The sequence below is a fragment of the Castanea sativa genome, chromosome 1, assembly GCF_040712315.1.
Source record: "Castanea sativa cultivar Marrone di Chiusa Pesio chromosome 1, ASM4071231v1".
Lineage (NCBI taxonomy): Eukaryota > Viridiplantae > Streptophyta > Magnoliopsida > Fagales > Fagaceae > Castanea > Castanea sativa.
The window spans coordinates 69,547,760-69,565,455 of record NC_134013.1 but is presented as its reverse complement, the minus strand read 5'-3'; the positions used below and the strand labels follow the sequence as shown (position 1 = coordinate 69,565,455).

The following is a 17,696-nucleotide window of genomic DNA, read 5'->3' as shown; positions in this document are numbered from 1 at the left end:
CATTCCATAAATACCATCTTTTTGTTCTTTACCAAAGTTAATAGCAACAACTTGAATTGAAATTGATAATCCAGGAAGGTTTAATTATGCCGGGAACTGCATTAAATGATGCATTTATGTATTTGATTTTTCATTTTGGATCTCTAGTTGAACTATGTAAAAATAAGGCATATAGTCTTTTGATTTAGACATGCAAAGATCTGATGTTTTTGACAAAAAGAAAAGAAGTGTTTAATTTTTCCCAAGTAAATGATCCGAGGTCCAGGCCTAACTTAGGTTTTGTTTAACACTTGGTAAAGAATATTAATTTAGGCGAGGTATGTGGTCCGAGGATCCAGGCATACCAAGCTTCAGCTTGATACTTAGATAAATAAATTTGAAATGTTAATTTTCCCAAAGTAGATGATCCGAGGACCAGACGTAACTTAGGTTCTGTTTAACACTTAGTAAAAAATATCAATTTAGATGAGGTATGTGGTCCGAGGATCCAGGCATACCAAGCTTCAGCTTGATACTTAGACGAATAAATTGAAATGTTAATTTTCACAAAGTAGATGATCCGAGGATCAGACGTAACTTAGGTTCTGTTTAACACTTAGTAAAGAATATCAATTTAGACGAGGTATGTGGTCCGAGGATCCAGGCATACCAAGCTTCAGCTTGATACTTAGACGAATAAATTGAAATGTTAATTTTCCCAAAGTAGATGATCCGAGGATCAGACGTAACTTAGGTTCTGTTTAACACTTAGTAAAGAATATCAATTTAGACGAGGTATGTGGTCCGAGGATCCAGGCATACCAAGCTTCAGCTTGATACCTAGGCGAATAAATTGAAATGTTAATTTTCCCAAAGTAGATGATCCGAGGATCAGACGTAACTTAGGTTCTGTTTAACACTTAGTAAAGAATATCAATTTAGACGAGGTATGTGGTCCGAGGATCCAGGCATACCAAGCTTCAGCTTGATACTTAGACGAATAAATTGAAATGTTAATTTTCCCAAAGTAGATGATCCGAGGATCAGACGTAACTTAGGTTCTGTTTAACACTTAGTAAAGAATATCAATTTAGACGAAGTATGTGGTCCGAGGATCCAGGCATACCAAGCTTCAGCTTGATACCTAGGCGAATAAATTGAAATGTTAATTTTCCCAAAGTAGATGATCCGAGGATCAGACGTAACTTAGGTTCTGTTTAACACCTAGTAAAGAATATCAATTTAGACGAGGTATGTGGTCTGAGGACCCAGGCATACCAAGCTTCAGCTTGATACTTAGACGAATAAATTGAAATGTTAATTTTCCCAAAGTAGATGATCCGAGGATCAGACGTAACTTAGGTTCTGTTTAACACTTAGTAAAGAATATCAATTTAGACGAGGTATGTGGTCCAAAGATCCAGGCATACCAAGCTTCAGCTTGATACTTAGACAAATGAAGATAATGAATGTAATGTAGTTTACAACAAAAAACGGCCGAAGTGCCTTTTATTTAGTAATAGTACATTCGTAGATTATTTACATTCCAGGGACGTGGTACAACACGTTCGTCCAAATCTTCCAGATTGTAGGCCCCTATTCCTGCGACCGAAGTAATACGATAAGGTCCTTCCCAGTTGGGCCCCAATTTTCCCCACGCAGGATTCTTCGTTGTGCCCAAAACTTTCCTTAATACTAAGTCACCCGGTCCAAGAGGTCAAAGTTTCACATGAGAATCATACCCCTGCTTGAGCTTATGTTGATAATAAGCTAGTTGAACCATGGCGTTTTCTCGCCGTTCCTCAACTAAGTCTAAGTTTCTCATTAATAGATCATCATTGCTATCTGGAATAAAGGAGCTTTTCTTCAGGGTTGGGAACCCAGTTTCTAAGGGTATTACTGCCTCGGCTCCATAAGTGATGGCGAAGGGTGTTTCACCTGTGGATCTTCGTGGTGTAGTTCGATACGTCCACAAGACATGTGGCAGTTCTTCCACCCACCTCCCCTTGGCGTCACCCAACCTCTTTTTGAGTCCGCTCACTATTACTTTGTTGACAGCATTGGCTTGCCCATTTCCTCGGGGATAAGCCGGAGTGGAATATCTATTCGTAATGCCCAGATCACAGCAGTATTTCTGAAAGGCTTTGCTATCAAATTGTAAACCGTTATCTGAAATGAGAGTATAAGGGATGCCGAACCTGGTAACGATATTCTTCCACACAAAATTTTTTGCTTCCATGTCTCTGATATTTGATAATGGCTCAGCTTCAACCCATTTGGTGAAATAATCTGTTCCCACGAGAAGCCACCGTCTGTTTCCTGTTGCTTTGGGGAAGGGTCCAACAATGTCCAAGCCCCATTGAGCAAAAGGCTATGGGCTAGATAGAGGATTCAGGACTCCACCTGGTTGATGTATATTTGGAGCGAACCTTTGACATTGGTCACACTTCTTTGCATAATCTTGCACTTCTCTCTGCATATTTGGCCACCAATAGCCCTGAGTAAGGGCTCTGTGAGCTAAAGACCTTCCTTCTGTGTGACTTCCTCAAATCCCTTCGTGTAACTCTTCCAAAAGTAGCTCTGTTGCCTCGGGGTGCATGCATAACAAATATGGTCCCGAAAAGAAACGTTTGTACAATTTTTGGTCCTCGGATAACCAGAAACGAGTGGCTTTCCTGCGAATTTTATCTGCTTAAGCTTTTTCTCCAAGCAGGATGTCATTTCTAAGAAATGTTACTATTTGATCCATCCAACTAGGCCCTGTCCTAATTTGAAGAATTTGAGTGGAGTTACCATCCGTCCCAGTGGGTTTCAATAGATCTTCAACGAGGATAACTCGTGGTAGACTTTGTGCTGAGGACGTTGCGAGCATGGCTAATGAGTCAGCATGGGTATTGCCACATCTGGATACATGCAATAGTAAAAAAGACTCAAATTTAGATTGCATATACCTGACCTGGGTTAGGTATTCTCGCATTCTGGAATCCCTTGCTTCTAGTTTCCCTTCTACTTGGCCTACCACCAATAGTGAATCCGAGAACATTTGCACCGTTTTTCCTCCCATTTTATGAACCATGTTCATCCCTGCGAGGACGGCCTCATACTCTGCTTCGTTGTTGGTGGCCGAGAATCCTAATCTCAAAGATTTCTCAAAAGTAATTCCCTCTGGGGATATCAAAACTAGTCCTATACCCGATCCCCTCTGATTTGCTACTCCATCAACATGGACTTTCCATAATGGAGGCCCTTCACACGAAATCATGCCTACTGATTTTTTACCCATGCCTTCTTGATAGTCTTCTAACGAAGGCTCAGCAAATTCCGCCACAAGGTCCGCGATGACCTGTCCCTTTATAGAGGTGCGAGGCATATACTTGATATCGAAAGATCCTAGGACATTTCCCCATTTGGCAATTCTTCCCATATAATCTGCACTTCGCAGAATTGATTTAAGAGGGAGTTGTGTAAGAACAACAACTGTATGAGACTGGAAGTAATGGGGAAGTCTTTGTGTAGCATGTACCACCGCCAAGATAGCTTTCTCCAGTGGCAAATAGCTCAGCTCGACCTCGTGCAGAGATTTGCTTACATAATAAACCGGTCTCTGGATGTTATTGTCATCTCGGATAAGAACCAAACTAACTGCATGGTTGGCCACCGCAATATATGCAAACAGAATTTCATCAACTTCTGGTCGAGACATAACTGGTGGTCGCGAGAGATATTCTTTTAGCTGTTGGAAAGCCACTGCGCACTCCTCGGTCCATTCAAAACCCTTCCATTTATTCAATAATTGAAAGAAAGGTCTGCATCTGTCCGCGGACTGAGATATAAATCGGTTGAGAGCGACGGTCATACCGTCGGCCTTTGTACTTCTTTAGGATTCCGAGGTGGGTGTAAGCTATTTATTGCCTTAACTCCGAGCGGGATTCACTTCAATTCCGGTGAGTCACCATATATCCTAGAAACCTGCTCGATCCCACACCGAAAGAGCATTTAGAGGCATTGAGCCGCAATTTATACTCTCTCAGCTTCTGAAAAGTGTTGCTCAGATCTTCCAGATGTGCAGAAACTTCTTTACTCTTTACCATCATATCATCCACGTATACCTCAATAGTTTTTCCTAGCTGGGCCTCAAACATTCTCGTCATCATCCTTTGGTAGGTAGCCCCTGCGTTTTTCAAACCAAAGGGCATTACCTTATAATGATAATTTCCTGTTGGAGTGACGAATGCAGTCTTCTCCTGGTCCTCAACGGCTAAAGGTATCTGGTGATAACCTTGGAAAGCATCAAGAAAACTCATCCGAGGATGTCCAACAGTAGCGTCAACCAATTGATCAATCCGAGGCATTGGAAATGAGTCCTTCGGGCAAGCTTTGTTTAAATCTGTGAAGTCTACACAAACTCTCCACTTCCCATTCTTCTTTTTCATCACCACCGTATGGGCTAACCATTCAGGATAAAACACTTCTTTGATAGCACCTGCCTCTTTGAGTTTGAGCACCTCCTCTTTTACAGCTTCGGAATGTTCTTTGGAGGACCTCCGATGTGGTTGCCTCCTCGGTACTATAGTTGGATTGACCTTTAAATGATGACATATGAAGTTCGGATCAACCCCAGGGGCCTCATACGCGTTCCAAGCAAATACATCCATATTTTTCTTTAAAAATAAAATCAGTTCTGTCTTTTCTTCCTGCGGCAATTGAACTCCAACCTGGAAGAACTTCTCAGGATCATTGTCTATGAGAATTTTCTCCAATTCTTCACATACCGCTTCATCAACCTCGGCTGTGGGAAGAGACTTTGATTGCTATGCTTCTCCGTTAGCCGAGGCCGAGGAGTCTGGTTCTGGTCGACACAGAATTGCTGCCGTGACACACTGTCGAGCCACAGACTGACTCCCAAGTAACTCCACCACCTGGTCTCCAGAATGAAATTTGACTTTGACATGCAAGGTTGAGGAAACAGCCCCTAACGCATGCAGCCAAGGTCTCGCCACAATAGCCGTATAGGGAGAATAAGCATCGACCACGATGAAATCTACGTCTACCACCTCCGGACCTGATTGCACAAGCAGTCTAATTTGTCCCTTCGGAACGACAGCTCTCCCTTCGAAGCTTATCAAGGGTGAGTCATATGGCATGAGATCTTCAACTCTTAATTTCAAGCCTCTAAATAGGTCAGGGTACATGATATCTGCGCCACTGCCTTGATCAACCATTACCCTCTTTACATCATAGTTCCCTATTCTGAGGGTTACCACTAAGGCATCATCATGAGGCTGGATGGTCCCCATCTTGTCCTCTTCAGAGAAACTTAGGACTGGCAGGATACTTGCCTTAATCCTCTTCGGCTGATCCCGTGACTCTTCGGCCAATGTTCGAGCCACTGACATTACCCTGAAAAGAGCTGAGCCAGTCCTACCAGGTGCTGCAAAAATGACATTGATAGTACCTAGAGGAGGTCTGGATGAAGGACCGTCGTGGTTTGCCACTCCTGATTGGTTTCCTCGCCCGTTCGGTTGGTACAGAAACTGCTTCAGCTTTCCCTCCTTAACCAATTGTTCCAGATGATTCCACAAAGTGCGACAATCTTCGGTGGTATGACCTCTCTCCTGGTGATAATGGTAGTGGAGATTTTGGTTGCGTCTCAAAGGGTCCCCTGCCATTTTATTTGGCCATTTGAAAAAAGGCTCGTGCCTTATTTTCTCCAACAACTGCTGCACCGGCTCCCTGAAGACGATGTTGACCACTTGTGGGGGTATGTGACCAGCCTGCCTGGAAAAATCCCGCGCAGGCCTATTGTTGTTGTATCTATCTGACCTGAAATCCCTCCTTTCTTGTGGGATAACCTTCGCCTTGCCTTTTCCTTGCTGCTGATCTTCCTCAACCCTTTTGTACTCGTCGATGCGATCCATCAGTCGACGTACGCTTTTGACAGGTTTCTTCGTTAAGGATTTCCTCAAGTCATGCTCCGTTGGTAGGCTGACCTTGAAGGTCCTTATTGCTACATCGTCAAAGTCTCCGTCAATTTCGTTGAACATTTCCCAATACCGGTCCGAATACGTTTTCAGGGTTTCCCCTTCCCTCATGGCCATGGATAGTAAAGAATCCAATGGACGAGGAACTCTACTGCACGTGATAAAGCGAGAACCAAATGCTCTAGTAAGCTCTTTGAAAGAATCAATGGAGCCTACCCTTAAGCCGTCAAACCATCTCATGGCTACGGGCCCTAGGCTAGAAGGAAAAATCTTGCATAACAAAGTTTCATTCCTGGAATGCACTGCCATTCTCTGGCTGAAATGGCTTACGTGCTCCACAGGATCCGTCCGACCATTATAAAGAGTGAAGGCCGGTTGTGTGAAGCACCGAGGCAACCTCCCTTCTTCCAATCTGCGCGTGAAGGGTGACCTGGAGATTTGGTGTAACGCTCTTCCCATTGTGTCATTTCCTAAGCCCCTAGGGGGGTAGTCTCTGCCACGCCTCCCATGCAGATTGTCTTCTTCGGAAGAGACATATTCACTTGGGGGAGTTCTGGATCTCTGCCCGTAATTGTCATCCTCGGATCCTTCCGAAGAGGGGTCAGAGACCGAAGGAGTTCTCCTTCGCCTTTCGTGGCGCAATCTCCTCTTTAGGCCGTCAATCTCCTTCTGCATGGCCCTGGCATTTCTTTCATAAGGAACTCTGCTTCCTCCTTGCGAATGACTTGCAATTCTGATGGTGTGTGTAGTATGTACACTTCCTTCTCGGTTTTCTCCGTGATCAGGATGCAAGGAGTGATCCTCACGCTGAGAGCCCACGGACTCCGCGCTGCGTTGTGGTCCTGATCCTACCATGATGTCCTAAACTTCCTTAAAGACTAAATTCCCACAGACGGCGCTAATTGTAAGGACACAATTCAAATTCCCGAACCACGACTGGGAGGAAATGGGCTTGAACGGCCTTTCTTCACAATGAATTTGTAGAGGATGGGTTTGTAATCTAGACTTCAAGGATAGCTTAGACAATTACAAAAAGAACGGGCTTTGGGCCCAATGGAACAAAACAAAGAATCGTTTGCAAAGAGTAAAACTGAGAATTCCTCCTCGGACTGTTTCCGAGGATAGTTTATAATAGTATTTCTCAAGTTTGGATACAAATATTGATTATCATACACTTTTTCTTTCTTAAAAAGCCTCCCCCTTCTTCGTATGCCTTCCCTTCTATTTATATTCTTTTCCTTCTCTTCATCATCTTCCACTTTCTGGTTGCAATCCTGATTTTTGGATACTTGTCCCATCCATTCTTCCCTAAAGCCCGCTTGGATTAGGGACCAAGTTCCAAGCTCTATGCTCAGGTCCCATCCTTCCATCTATACAGTCAGCGTATCAATTACAGAGCTTTTAATGTATGGGCGGTGGTAGCGGCTTTACTTTAGACATTCCACCGCTCTTTCTTATTGTCCTCCACGTATACTGTGTATCCCCATAGTTGTAGGACTCTTTATAACCTAACTCGGGGACACTAAATTTCTCTTCCTATGTCCTCGGCTTAACATTCCGAGGACAAATCTACTCCTCGGACGTTTTGGGACATTTAAATACTCCACGATCATTTTGATGTTTTCGGATTTGGGTTTCTAGCCCAAAAGACTTCGTTGGGCCGTCCTTCATAAATTACTGGGCCCAATACCCCTACAATAACATTGCGGGAGATACGAAGACGATGAGAAACATGATCATAACACCGATACCCCTTTTGAGTTTCATTATAGCTAAGAAAACAACAAAGCCTTGACCAAGGCTCAAGTTTGTTATGCCCATGTGGCTGAAGAAGAATGAAACATCCAGAATCGAAGGAGCGAAGGTAATGATAATCTGGAGATGACCCAAAAAGGCGCTCATATGGAGTTTGATTTTGGATGATAGGGCTAGAAATGCAATTAATGGAATGAACAGCATGAAGTGCAGTTTTGCCCCAAAAAGAAGTAGGAACTTTGGCAGAGAGAAGGAGAGTACGAACAATGTCAAGAATATGATGAAGTTTTTGTTCAGCTCTACCATTTTGCTGAGAGGTACTTGGACAAGTTAGTTGATGAGCAGTGCTATAGGAATGCAAAATAGCTTGGAAAGCATATTGAGTGTATTCAAGGGCATTATCAGATCGAAAAATTTTGATGCGTTTGGAAAATTGAATTTCAACTATTTTTGCAAAATTACAATATACTCGCAATAATTCAGAACGATGTTTCATATGAAAAATCCTGCCATAGCAAGAGTGATCATTAACAAAGACAACAAAATATCGAGATCCACCAATACTAGAGACAAAGGAAGGCCCCTAAATATCATAATAAATAAGGTAAAAAATATTAGTGGATATTGATTCACTAGTATTGAAAGGCAAGGCTAGTTGTTTTCCTAACTTATATGAAACACAATCAAAATTTTATGTAGACAATGAACCTCTAGAAGCCAATTCTTGAACCCGAGAGAAAGATGTGTGACCAAGTCGGGCATGCCAAAGTGCAAAAGAAGGAACAGAAGAAATAGTAGCAGCTGCAATAACAGAAACAGGAGCAACAAGTGGAAGACGATGGTTGTTCACGGGAAATATATGTCCAACTCTGTGACTGGTCCCAAGCTCCTATCTCGTCCTCGGATCCTGCACAATACACCTAGAATAATCAAATATAATGCGATAACTCAACTCAGCTAATTGTCCCACAGAAAATAAATTGTAAGAAAGGTCAGGAACATTAAAAACCCTAGGAACTGAGAGGTTGCAGGTTGAAACGGAACTATATTATGACCAAACAATGCGGAACCATTTGTTGTGCGAATACTAAGAGGGTGTGATGCAGGTTTAAGTTCAGAAAATAAGGACAAGTGAGGTGTCATGTGATTGCAACAAGCAGACTCCATAAAGCCAAGAGAAATGAGACATACCAGATAAAGCTAAGAGAGAAGAGGAATAAGATGTATTACCAACCATACGAATGACATTAGCGATAATGTTTTTAAGATGTGGATATGGTAAAAGTGCGACCTAAAGACTTAAACTATGCAGAGATGGGAGTCATTGGTTGGACACTCTTAGTATTAACAATAGTAGCAACATAAATTGAAAAAATTGATTTGTTGCGATGATAGAAAGTCTCAATATTGTGACCAAAATGTTTGCAAAAATTGAAAGAACGTTTGCTAGATTGTTGGTGACGATTATTGCAACAACAAGAAGACCTATCCTTATTCTTAATTTAGAAGTAAAATATGCAAAAATAGACTGCAAAAATGAAATCTACGTGAAAAATTGGGTAAGGAGCACTTGGACTGCAAAAGTCAACCCTGGAGAAAAGCCAACGGTCAAAGTCAACTTTCGGTCAAAATCAACGATCTAGTCAATGCGGGTCAACGGTCCAGTCAGCTGCGTGGCAAGTGATGCCAGCAGGTGAATGGACAATGACATCATCTAGGGCTAACATGGCAGTGATGATGTCAGCAAGAACAAAGGCCGGCGCGTGAAGCACGTGATCAAGGTGTAGCTTCTTTGGGCGGTGCGTGAGGGTGCATGCAAGCTCTGATGACTGCGAGACTTGCACGATTGAGTAGATCGACGCGAGACGATCACTGTGATACCTATAAAATACTTATCGGAGCAAGATGCATGGCGAAAACGGTAAATGCAATGGTTTGTGTGGTGCAAGACTCCTCAACGACGATGACTACAGGTCTGGAACCTAAGGACAACGACTGGAAGACATCAGAGGTTCTACGGTGAAAAACTGTGGCGGGTGCTATGATGGCAGAAGCGATATTGAGAATGGAGTAATACCAATAAAGACAAAACTGTTAAGAAAATGTCAGAGCATTGGCTCTAATACCATGTTAGAAATACTGAATAATTGTATTGTATTTTTCAATGAAAGAATATGCATGAGTGCCTTTATATAGGAGACATATGAATGCAGTATAAGTAAAAGTATAGTATTAGAATATACTATACAAGTAATTTAATTGTGCCTAAAGCCCACAATACTATACACGTTAACATACAATTTTTTTTATTTTGGTGGTGTGTGTGGAAAAAGTTGTTTCGATAGGTTGTCAATATAAAGTTGTTTTCTTAATGGGTCCAGCTAATCATTGTTGAGTAACAATTGCTCATATTACATTTTGTGTTTTGTTTGCAAAACGTATGGATATATTTGATTCGGTACATATTTACAGATATATCAAGAAGAGCAATAATTTAGTAGGAAAGATTATGATGATTCTTTTGTTTGCTTTAAAAGAGAGAGAACTATGATGATGGATGACAACGAATAGTGGTTTAAGATTAAAGACAACAACAACATAGAGGTATGCAGGTGAGTTTTTTAAATGATGGGAAAACTCTACTTTTTTCTTACCTTTCCAATCACCACTATATATATCGTATCAAAAATGGATTGGCTCATTATTGGAGTTGATAAAAAAATTTTAAAAAAATTATAGTAAAAATATAGGTTTTTATTTATGGAGAATATAAAATTTTCATTAGTTGACAGAGCAAACAATATGGCATCATTTATTTTAGTTTGAAAATTACAAAATAAGCCCTCCTTTTGCACTTGGTTGGTTTTGTAAAGGGCAAGATAAAAATAGCTTCTTTTTTTTTAAAATGAATATTTAAATAATATTCTTAACCCTACTATATGATCTTGAAGTTCTTATTAGAAAATAGATTACACATATATTCCATTACAAAATAATCGTATATTCTCAAGCTTTGTGCAAATCCGTGACTTGTAATAATAATGATTGAAAAGATGATGTCCTCATTTTACAATTTATTGGGGAATAAATTTTGAATGCCAGACAAGTTTGAAATATATAATTTTACATCTCAGGAATCACTAGGGTGCCCTTAGTATACTCCTCGACATTCTTAATTATGTTAGTGAGAGGTGAACTATAAGAATTTCCCATAATTTCTTTATACTCTCCCCACCATTTCATGAAGCTGCTCTTAGGTAAGAAAATCTCAGGCGATACTGCATAATTTTTCATCAAACCGTATACATAGTTTTCAAACCCAACCAGTTTTTTCTTTGATGATTCTTCGTCCATAGCAATTGATTTTCGTTTCTTCTTTGATGATTCTTTGTTCATTACACCTGATTCTCTGCCATTCAGCGAGTCGCATAAAATGAGAGCCTCTTCAACATGTGCCCAAAAGCAAGAATCCTCCGTCAGACTTGACTTCACATTCTGCTTCTTCAAATCATTAGGACCACTTGAACTTGAAGGTTTCTCAGTTTCTTTCAGCCATTGCTCCAATTTTTTGTAATGTTCAGACCTTCCATTACTTATGTAGTCTCTTGAGCCCTCAATGTTGTAGTAATCAGCTATATGCAGTGGTTCAATCATCCTTCGGTAATTTGTTCCCCCAAAGATCGAGCGGGTACGAAGGAAGGCGCCTACTGTCTGGGGTCTTTTCTCCGCTTGATCAACCATATCTTCCCAAAAACATGTGAGGGATTTTTTATACCTTACCACATCCATATCAGCTGTAGTCATTCCATTACGGCTTTCAATCTTATATCTGTCATAGTATCCAATTCCGTCATCTTTACACAACTTCTTATACTGTTCTAGGTAGGCCATATACACTTTAAAGTCATTCAACCCCTTGGTGGGATCAAAAGCCTCCCTTTTTGCCGTCAATTTTTCCCGTTTTTCTGTCTCTGTAATGATAATGTTGACGTCAACATTCTGTCGTTGTTGTTGCTGCAATAACTCGTAAAAATGAGTTGGGCAAGAAGTGGAGTTTTAAAAGATTACAAGGACAAAGACAGACTTCAAATTGTAGTAGTTTTAATCCATGTAAGAAACATTAGAGGCTTTGGAAATAGTTGTTAATCGGTGAGCATTTAATTCGTTACACTATTCTATTTAGTGTATTTTCTAGCTAGGTGTAACATAGAAGTACCATACAATGATATAGCTCAAGTAAGCATTTTAATTATAAAATATCCAAAAAGAATTGTAACTGAATTACCTGTTGTGGCACTAGTCCAATTGCTGCTAGTTGTGTAATAATGCATGCCCGTAATGGTTGTGTAGTCCTTTCAGGCAACATTGTAGTATCCTTACAAATTACCTTTCGGTTGATATCCTCCACAAATGTTCCATAGACGTCAAAAACTGGATTAGGATCTTGATTTCCAGGACTTCCTGAATAGGTTGCCTTCAACAACTCCAAAATGGTTTGAGGATCCTCAAAACAAGAACAACCCAGCTTTGAACACAAGAGAAACGTTCCAAAAGGCTTGTAAACACCAGTTTGCGAAATTAAGACTCTGGGAACTGGATCCTGGTCAGAAACTACATGCAAAAAGCAAGAGTTCCATGCTGCATATTTTGATATGGCTTCTTGTAGGCCTTCGTCACCAATAAGGGGTGAACCAAAAGTGATGCAAAGTGGGCGTTTGGTGTTTTTAAAATTGATTTTTTCTAGCAGTGATAAGGTGAAGAGAGACGCAACAGATCCTCCCAAAGAGTTTCCAGTGATAATTAATGGTTTGGAATTGGCCATCTGCATTATGATATGAATAGTACCATGTTAATATATAGGGAAATACTTGTTGCACAAAAACTGTATTACACCGTTTTACATATAGCAAAAAACAACTAAAACTGTGAATTGAAGTTACAATTTCTAACATGAAAATTGCGAGTGAAGTCATAGTTTTAGTTCTTTTTTGGGCTGTATGTAGAAAAAAAAAAATGTTTGTGTAATAAATACAACTCATGTATAACTGTTCATGTCACATTCTCAAAGTTCAATAAAAATAATAATAAAACCTATATAACATATTGTACACATTCTTAAATATTATTGTGCCATGGTGACTATGAATATTAGTCACTAACCAGTGTAACAAGAAATATAAATATACAATTATGTCAAAACCCAAAAAAAGAAAAGTTCCTATAAGAAAATAATGAAATACAACTTCCTAATAAATTCAACATATATAACTTCATCTCAATGACACATTATCTAAAACTAATATTACTACCAATTAAGTTTGCATTAATTAAATTAATATTAGTTACTTCATACGAATAAGAAACACAACTTTTGAAATTAATCTTCCAATAGCAAGTGGGAAGCGGGCTTGGAATGGTAAAAACTTGTAGTAAACTTTTGAACCATATATATTGCACGAAAACTTATAATCTGGCCAACATGTGAAAATAAGCTTATTTTCTATTTTAAATTATTTAGAGGTATGTCTTGTTTACCTTATTTGATTTGTTCCATTTTACCTAGCTAGTCCAACAAATTCTTCAACTAAACTAATTTGGATATGTAAAACTGTAAAATCAAATAAATTTTTTCCAACGTATCAATAAAACTTACACAATTAAATAAAATGATAGAATCTATTAGATTAAAGACAGAATAATACAAATATAAAAAGTGATTGTGGGGAGTAAAATGGCCCAAGTGGGCATATGGGCCTTTGGACTGTAGCATGGAGGGCCGACCTGCTCCAGAATTGAACTCTACGAATTGACCCATACGCCGAGGGTCCGAGGGTACAGCTGAGGACGAGCTTCTCCTCGGACAGGCCCAAGAGAACTCAAAACTTCATTATGAAGGTCAAAGCACAACTCTCAAAAGACTAATGGTTAAAGGGGGAAACCCTGAACCTTCTCGATGCACCAGTGTTAAAGAAAATATCAAGAGCAAAGGCTGCCACCTCTGCATTAAAGACTCTGCATCTACCTTCCTGGCCGCATTAATGGGGAAGTGATCCCTGAACAGTAGGGCTGAAACTTCTAGTCACTGTCCAAAAGGCATCAGAGAAGGAAGTATTTAAGGGGGGTGAAGGCCAAAGAGATAGGGGTGCCGGAACTAAGAAAGAAAATTAAGAACTGTAACCTTGAAAGAAGAAAGAGAAATAATACAGAAGTAGTCCTCGGCTCACGTCCGAGGAGGTCTATTTTCAATTATCGTTTATTATTTACAAGTATTTGTAACTTCTAGCCTGTTATCAAATTCTCAGTACTCCTAACCTAGGTTCGAAACCCACACTCTACAAGTTTCATTGTTTAAGGCTCATTGGGCCTGAGCCCGTAGTTGTCTTTGGGTCCAGGTGCAATTGTGCACTTACAGTGATAATGAGCATCTTGCAATTAGAATAAATTTAAATATAAAATAAATTATAATCTCAAAAGTCATGAGCATGTAAAGTCAAAGAATATAATCAATTAATAATAATTAGTAATATGATTGCAAATAATAATAATGACTAGTCATCTTATTTAACAGTTAACACCCCCAGCATGGAAGGGAGAGATGAGTTGATTTACTATGTTAAAAGCCATGAGTATACAGAGTCAAGAATGTGTAGTAATTAGTCATCATCAATCGATGACACCACGACAAGGAAGAGAGAAGGAGAGACAGATATATATGAATGAAACATATTAGACAACGAAAAATCACAGTAATACTACTTAGCCAAAAAACAAAAAATTCAAAGTAAGACCAAAAGATCATTTCAGTCCAAATGAACAAAACTTACAATTTAAAAGCACCTGAGCACAAATATCATGATTTAATAATAATTAAAAAATCATATTTATAAACATAAAACAATCTTGAAATCATAACAAAACAAAAGGTCAAAAATTACTATTTTGGAACATACTATAATATTAGGTAGTGGACGGACAACTTAATGAGGGGAATAGTTTAAAATATTGTATCATTATATCTCGTGATATCTTGGCATAGATAATGATTTTTTTTTTTAGAGAAAGAATAGATAATGAAAATTGATAATAATCATTCATGTTAATTTTAAAATGATCACATGGTGTGTGACCACATTACTATAAAAAAAAAAAAATAAATAAAATAATACATGGACAGCACATAACCATTCCTGTTAATTAATTACTAGTTAATAGAATTGATGTAGAATGGTCAATTTAGACATCATCTTAATTTTCTAGAATGTTTTAGGAAATGTTTTGTTGCATACTAATATGGAGCAATTGCTGCATAATGGCACATGACCCTTGAACATGTGTAGGTTTTTTTTTACTGCCATATAACCCATTATGCAGCAATTACTGCATACTCGATAGCGGCAAAACCTTTTAAAAAAAAATAGTACGTGGACAAATGAGGACTACCAACCACACGTTGGTCTCTTCTCTTCTTATCCCTCTTCAAAGCCACTTGTGACCAAACATATATGTATAAACTTACAGAAAATTTTTAGGCAATGATATATTGTTCAGGCAATTTGTTATGACCTATAGTTGAACTAGTCTTGAGTTTCTTGACCGCTTAACTTTTGCCCAGTTTACAAGTGCTATGACCAAAATAAAAAATTAATGAAAAAATAAAAGAGGAATTTTCAGAGTATAGAAAGTACCACAGATTTCGGGAGCACATCAAAAATGGAGGTAAAAAGCTCCAAGGCAGGTTTGTTAATGGAGAACTTTTGGTTGCTTTTGGGGCACAGGAAATTGAAGTGAGGAAAATACCCCTTGAGAGCTGATGATGTAACAAAATCTCCTCCTTCATTTCCCTGAACACAGTCTTTGCTATTGGCAGGCCAAGTGAAAAAAGCTATGATTGTACAGTTTAGTGGCTCATAAATTTTGAATTCCACTGGGGCAGATGGTTCATCTTTTTGGCTGGTTTCTTTATATAGTTCACTAATTGCAGTCCATGCTTGTTGTAGGATATCAAGGATCACCACGAAATTTGCCAACTCTAACCCACTGCTAAAACTGCCATCAAGGATTAATAATAGGAAAAAATTAGCTAAGAAATAATATATGATGCATCAATCTTTAATATTGAATTAATTGGTCAAGAAACAAACTTGAAAGGAAGAGAAAATAAAAGAGTGAAGAAAAACAAAGACAAACAACTAAGGAAAGAAAAAGAAATGATTTGGGTTATTTGTTACTTACTACTGAGTTTGGGTCATCTTCTCTGTGTTTTAGCTTTAGATCAGCTTAGCAAAGTTAAGCAACATAAACACTACAACTACAACTATATAAGCTTATCATATGGTCCCAGAAACAAGGAGGGAAATTGCCTGGGAAATTAGATCGATGCATCACAAGACGACAAGTACGACGACTCTAAGTCATTTTTCTATATATTCTTCTTTTTAATGGGAATGTTTTCATTTTCTATAATCGCATTTGTTTATGCTCTCCGCTACTTTTTTTACGAACCTTTCTGACGATGGAATCTTTCACACCATCATGAGTTATGATTGATGGATATAAAGTTTTTTTTTTTTTTTTTTGGTAAACATGGATATAACATTAACTAAATTGTTATGTTGGTGCACTTTTTCTTGTACTTTTTTTTATTAAAAATAAAAAAAAAAAAAAAAAAAGCCTGTGATGCACATGGCCACCCCTCGTTACAAATTCTAATTTAATGAGATAAAGCTTTCTATAATAATAATAATAAAAAAGCTTCTCTTTAGATAATTAAAAATATCAGTTTCTATTAATTAACTTGATTTACTTGTTAGTTATTATTTATAAAGATTAGGTCATTTTCTATAATCGCATTTGTTTATGCTCTCCGCTACTTTTTTTACGAACCTTTCTGACGATGGAATCTTTCACACCATCATGAGTTATGATTGATGGATATAAAGTAATTTTTTTTTTTTTTTTTGGTAAACATGGATATAACATTAACTAAATTGTTATGTTGGTGCACTTTTTCTTGTACTTTTTTTTATTAAAAAGAAAAAAAAGAAAAAGCCTGTGATGCACATGGCCACCCCTCGTTACAAATTCTAATTTAATGAGATAAAGCTTTCTATAATAATAATAATAAAAAAGCTTCTCTTTAGATAATTAAAAATATCAGTTTCTATTAATTAATTTGATTTACTTGTTAGTTATTATTTATAAAGATTAGGTCATTTTGTAAGTGTTAGTGTTGTAAGTCTTGTCTTCTCACTCTCTCTTTTCCTATTTCTTATATCTTCTGTCTATATTATCTCAAAAAAACAAAAAATAAAACTTGATTTACCTGTCTCAAAGCCTCGAAATTAACCTCACTAGGGTTCATCAAATTTTCTTTAATCAATCAATATACTTTTTTTTTTCTTTTTTTCTTTTTTGCAAACTTTAATGTTATAATGCATTTCGTACAAGATAAAGTGGAAGCATAGACTAGGGTGGAAGAAGCATAGAAAATAGGTTATAATTTTTCAAATTTTGATAGTGTAGAAATGAAGAAAGGATGAACCTTCTTTTGCTAGAAACTTAGAGCCCTTCATTATTTTTTATCATTACTTTTTAAACAGAAACAAACACACCCACATGCAAGGAATATGAATTAAGATTCTACAACAAAGATACACCACAAATTTCATTCTCCCATTAATGAAACATGATAGAAAAAAATAGAGAGAAAATTATATGTATAAGTAAACTTGACATTTTTACTCTGACAATTTATCCCAAAAAAATTCAAAAAATAATATATTAAGAATTTGGCACTAATATTTGTTGTTCCTCTCTCTCTCTCACCAAAAACTTCAAATGAAAAAAAAAAAAAAAATCTGTCTCTTTGTTACAACTTTCCTGGACCCTTCCTCTGGCCTGGCCAGTGCACGAATTATCTGTGAATAGTGACTTCTTTTTGGGTAAGGGTCTAGAAAGTCTGATTGCTCATCTTCTTCTTCT

General features: G+C 38.1%; 1 protein-coding gene across 1 annotated transcript; it reads right to left on the bottom strand.

Moving 5' to 3' along the window:
- Positions 1-10,737: 10,737 nt before the first annotated feature.
- LOC142606468 (senescence-associated carboxylesterase 101-like) lies at positions 10,738-16,111 on the bottom strand. Its single transcript, XM_075777815.1, has 4 exons — positions 15,948-16,111; positions 15,401-15,761; positions 12,001-12,537; positions 10,738-11,729 (listed from the first exon to the last, which is right to left on the bottom strand). Exons 1-4 carry the CDS (start codon positions 15,962-15,964, stop codon positions 10,839-10,841), a joined length of 1,806 nt encoding a protein of 601 aa, XP_075633930.1. The 5' UTR covers positions 15,965-16,111; the 3' UTR covers positions 10,738-10,838.
- Positions 16,112-17,696: the final 1,585 nt, after the last annotated feature.

What these genes read in the sequence shown, in the direction of transcription:
- LOC142606468 (XM_075777815.1), bottom strand. An exon ending in ATGTGCTCCCGAAATCTGTG is followed by an intron (nt 12,538 to 15,400) that starts GTACTTTCTATA and finishes ATCATAATGCAG; the next exon opens with ATGGCCAATTCCAAACCATT. An exon ending in TTGGACTAGTGCCACAACAG is followed by an intron (nt 11,730 to 12,000) that starts GTAATTCAGTTA and finishes GAGTTATTGCAG; the next exon opens with CAACAACAACGACAGAATGT.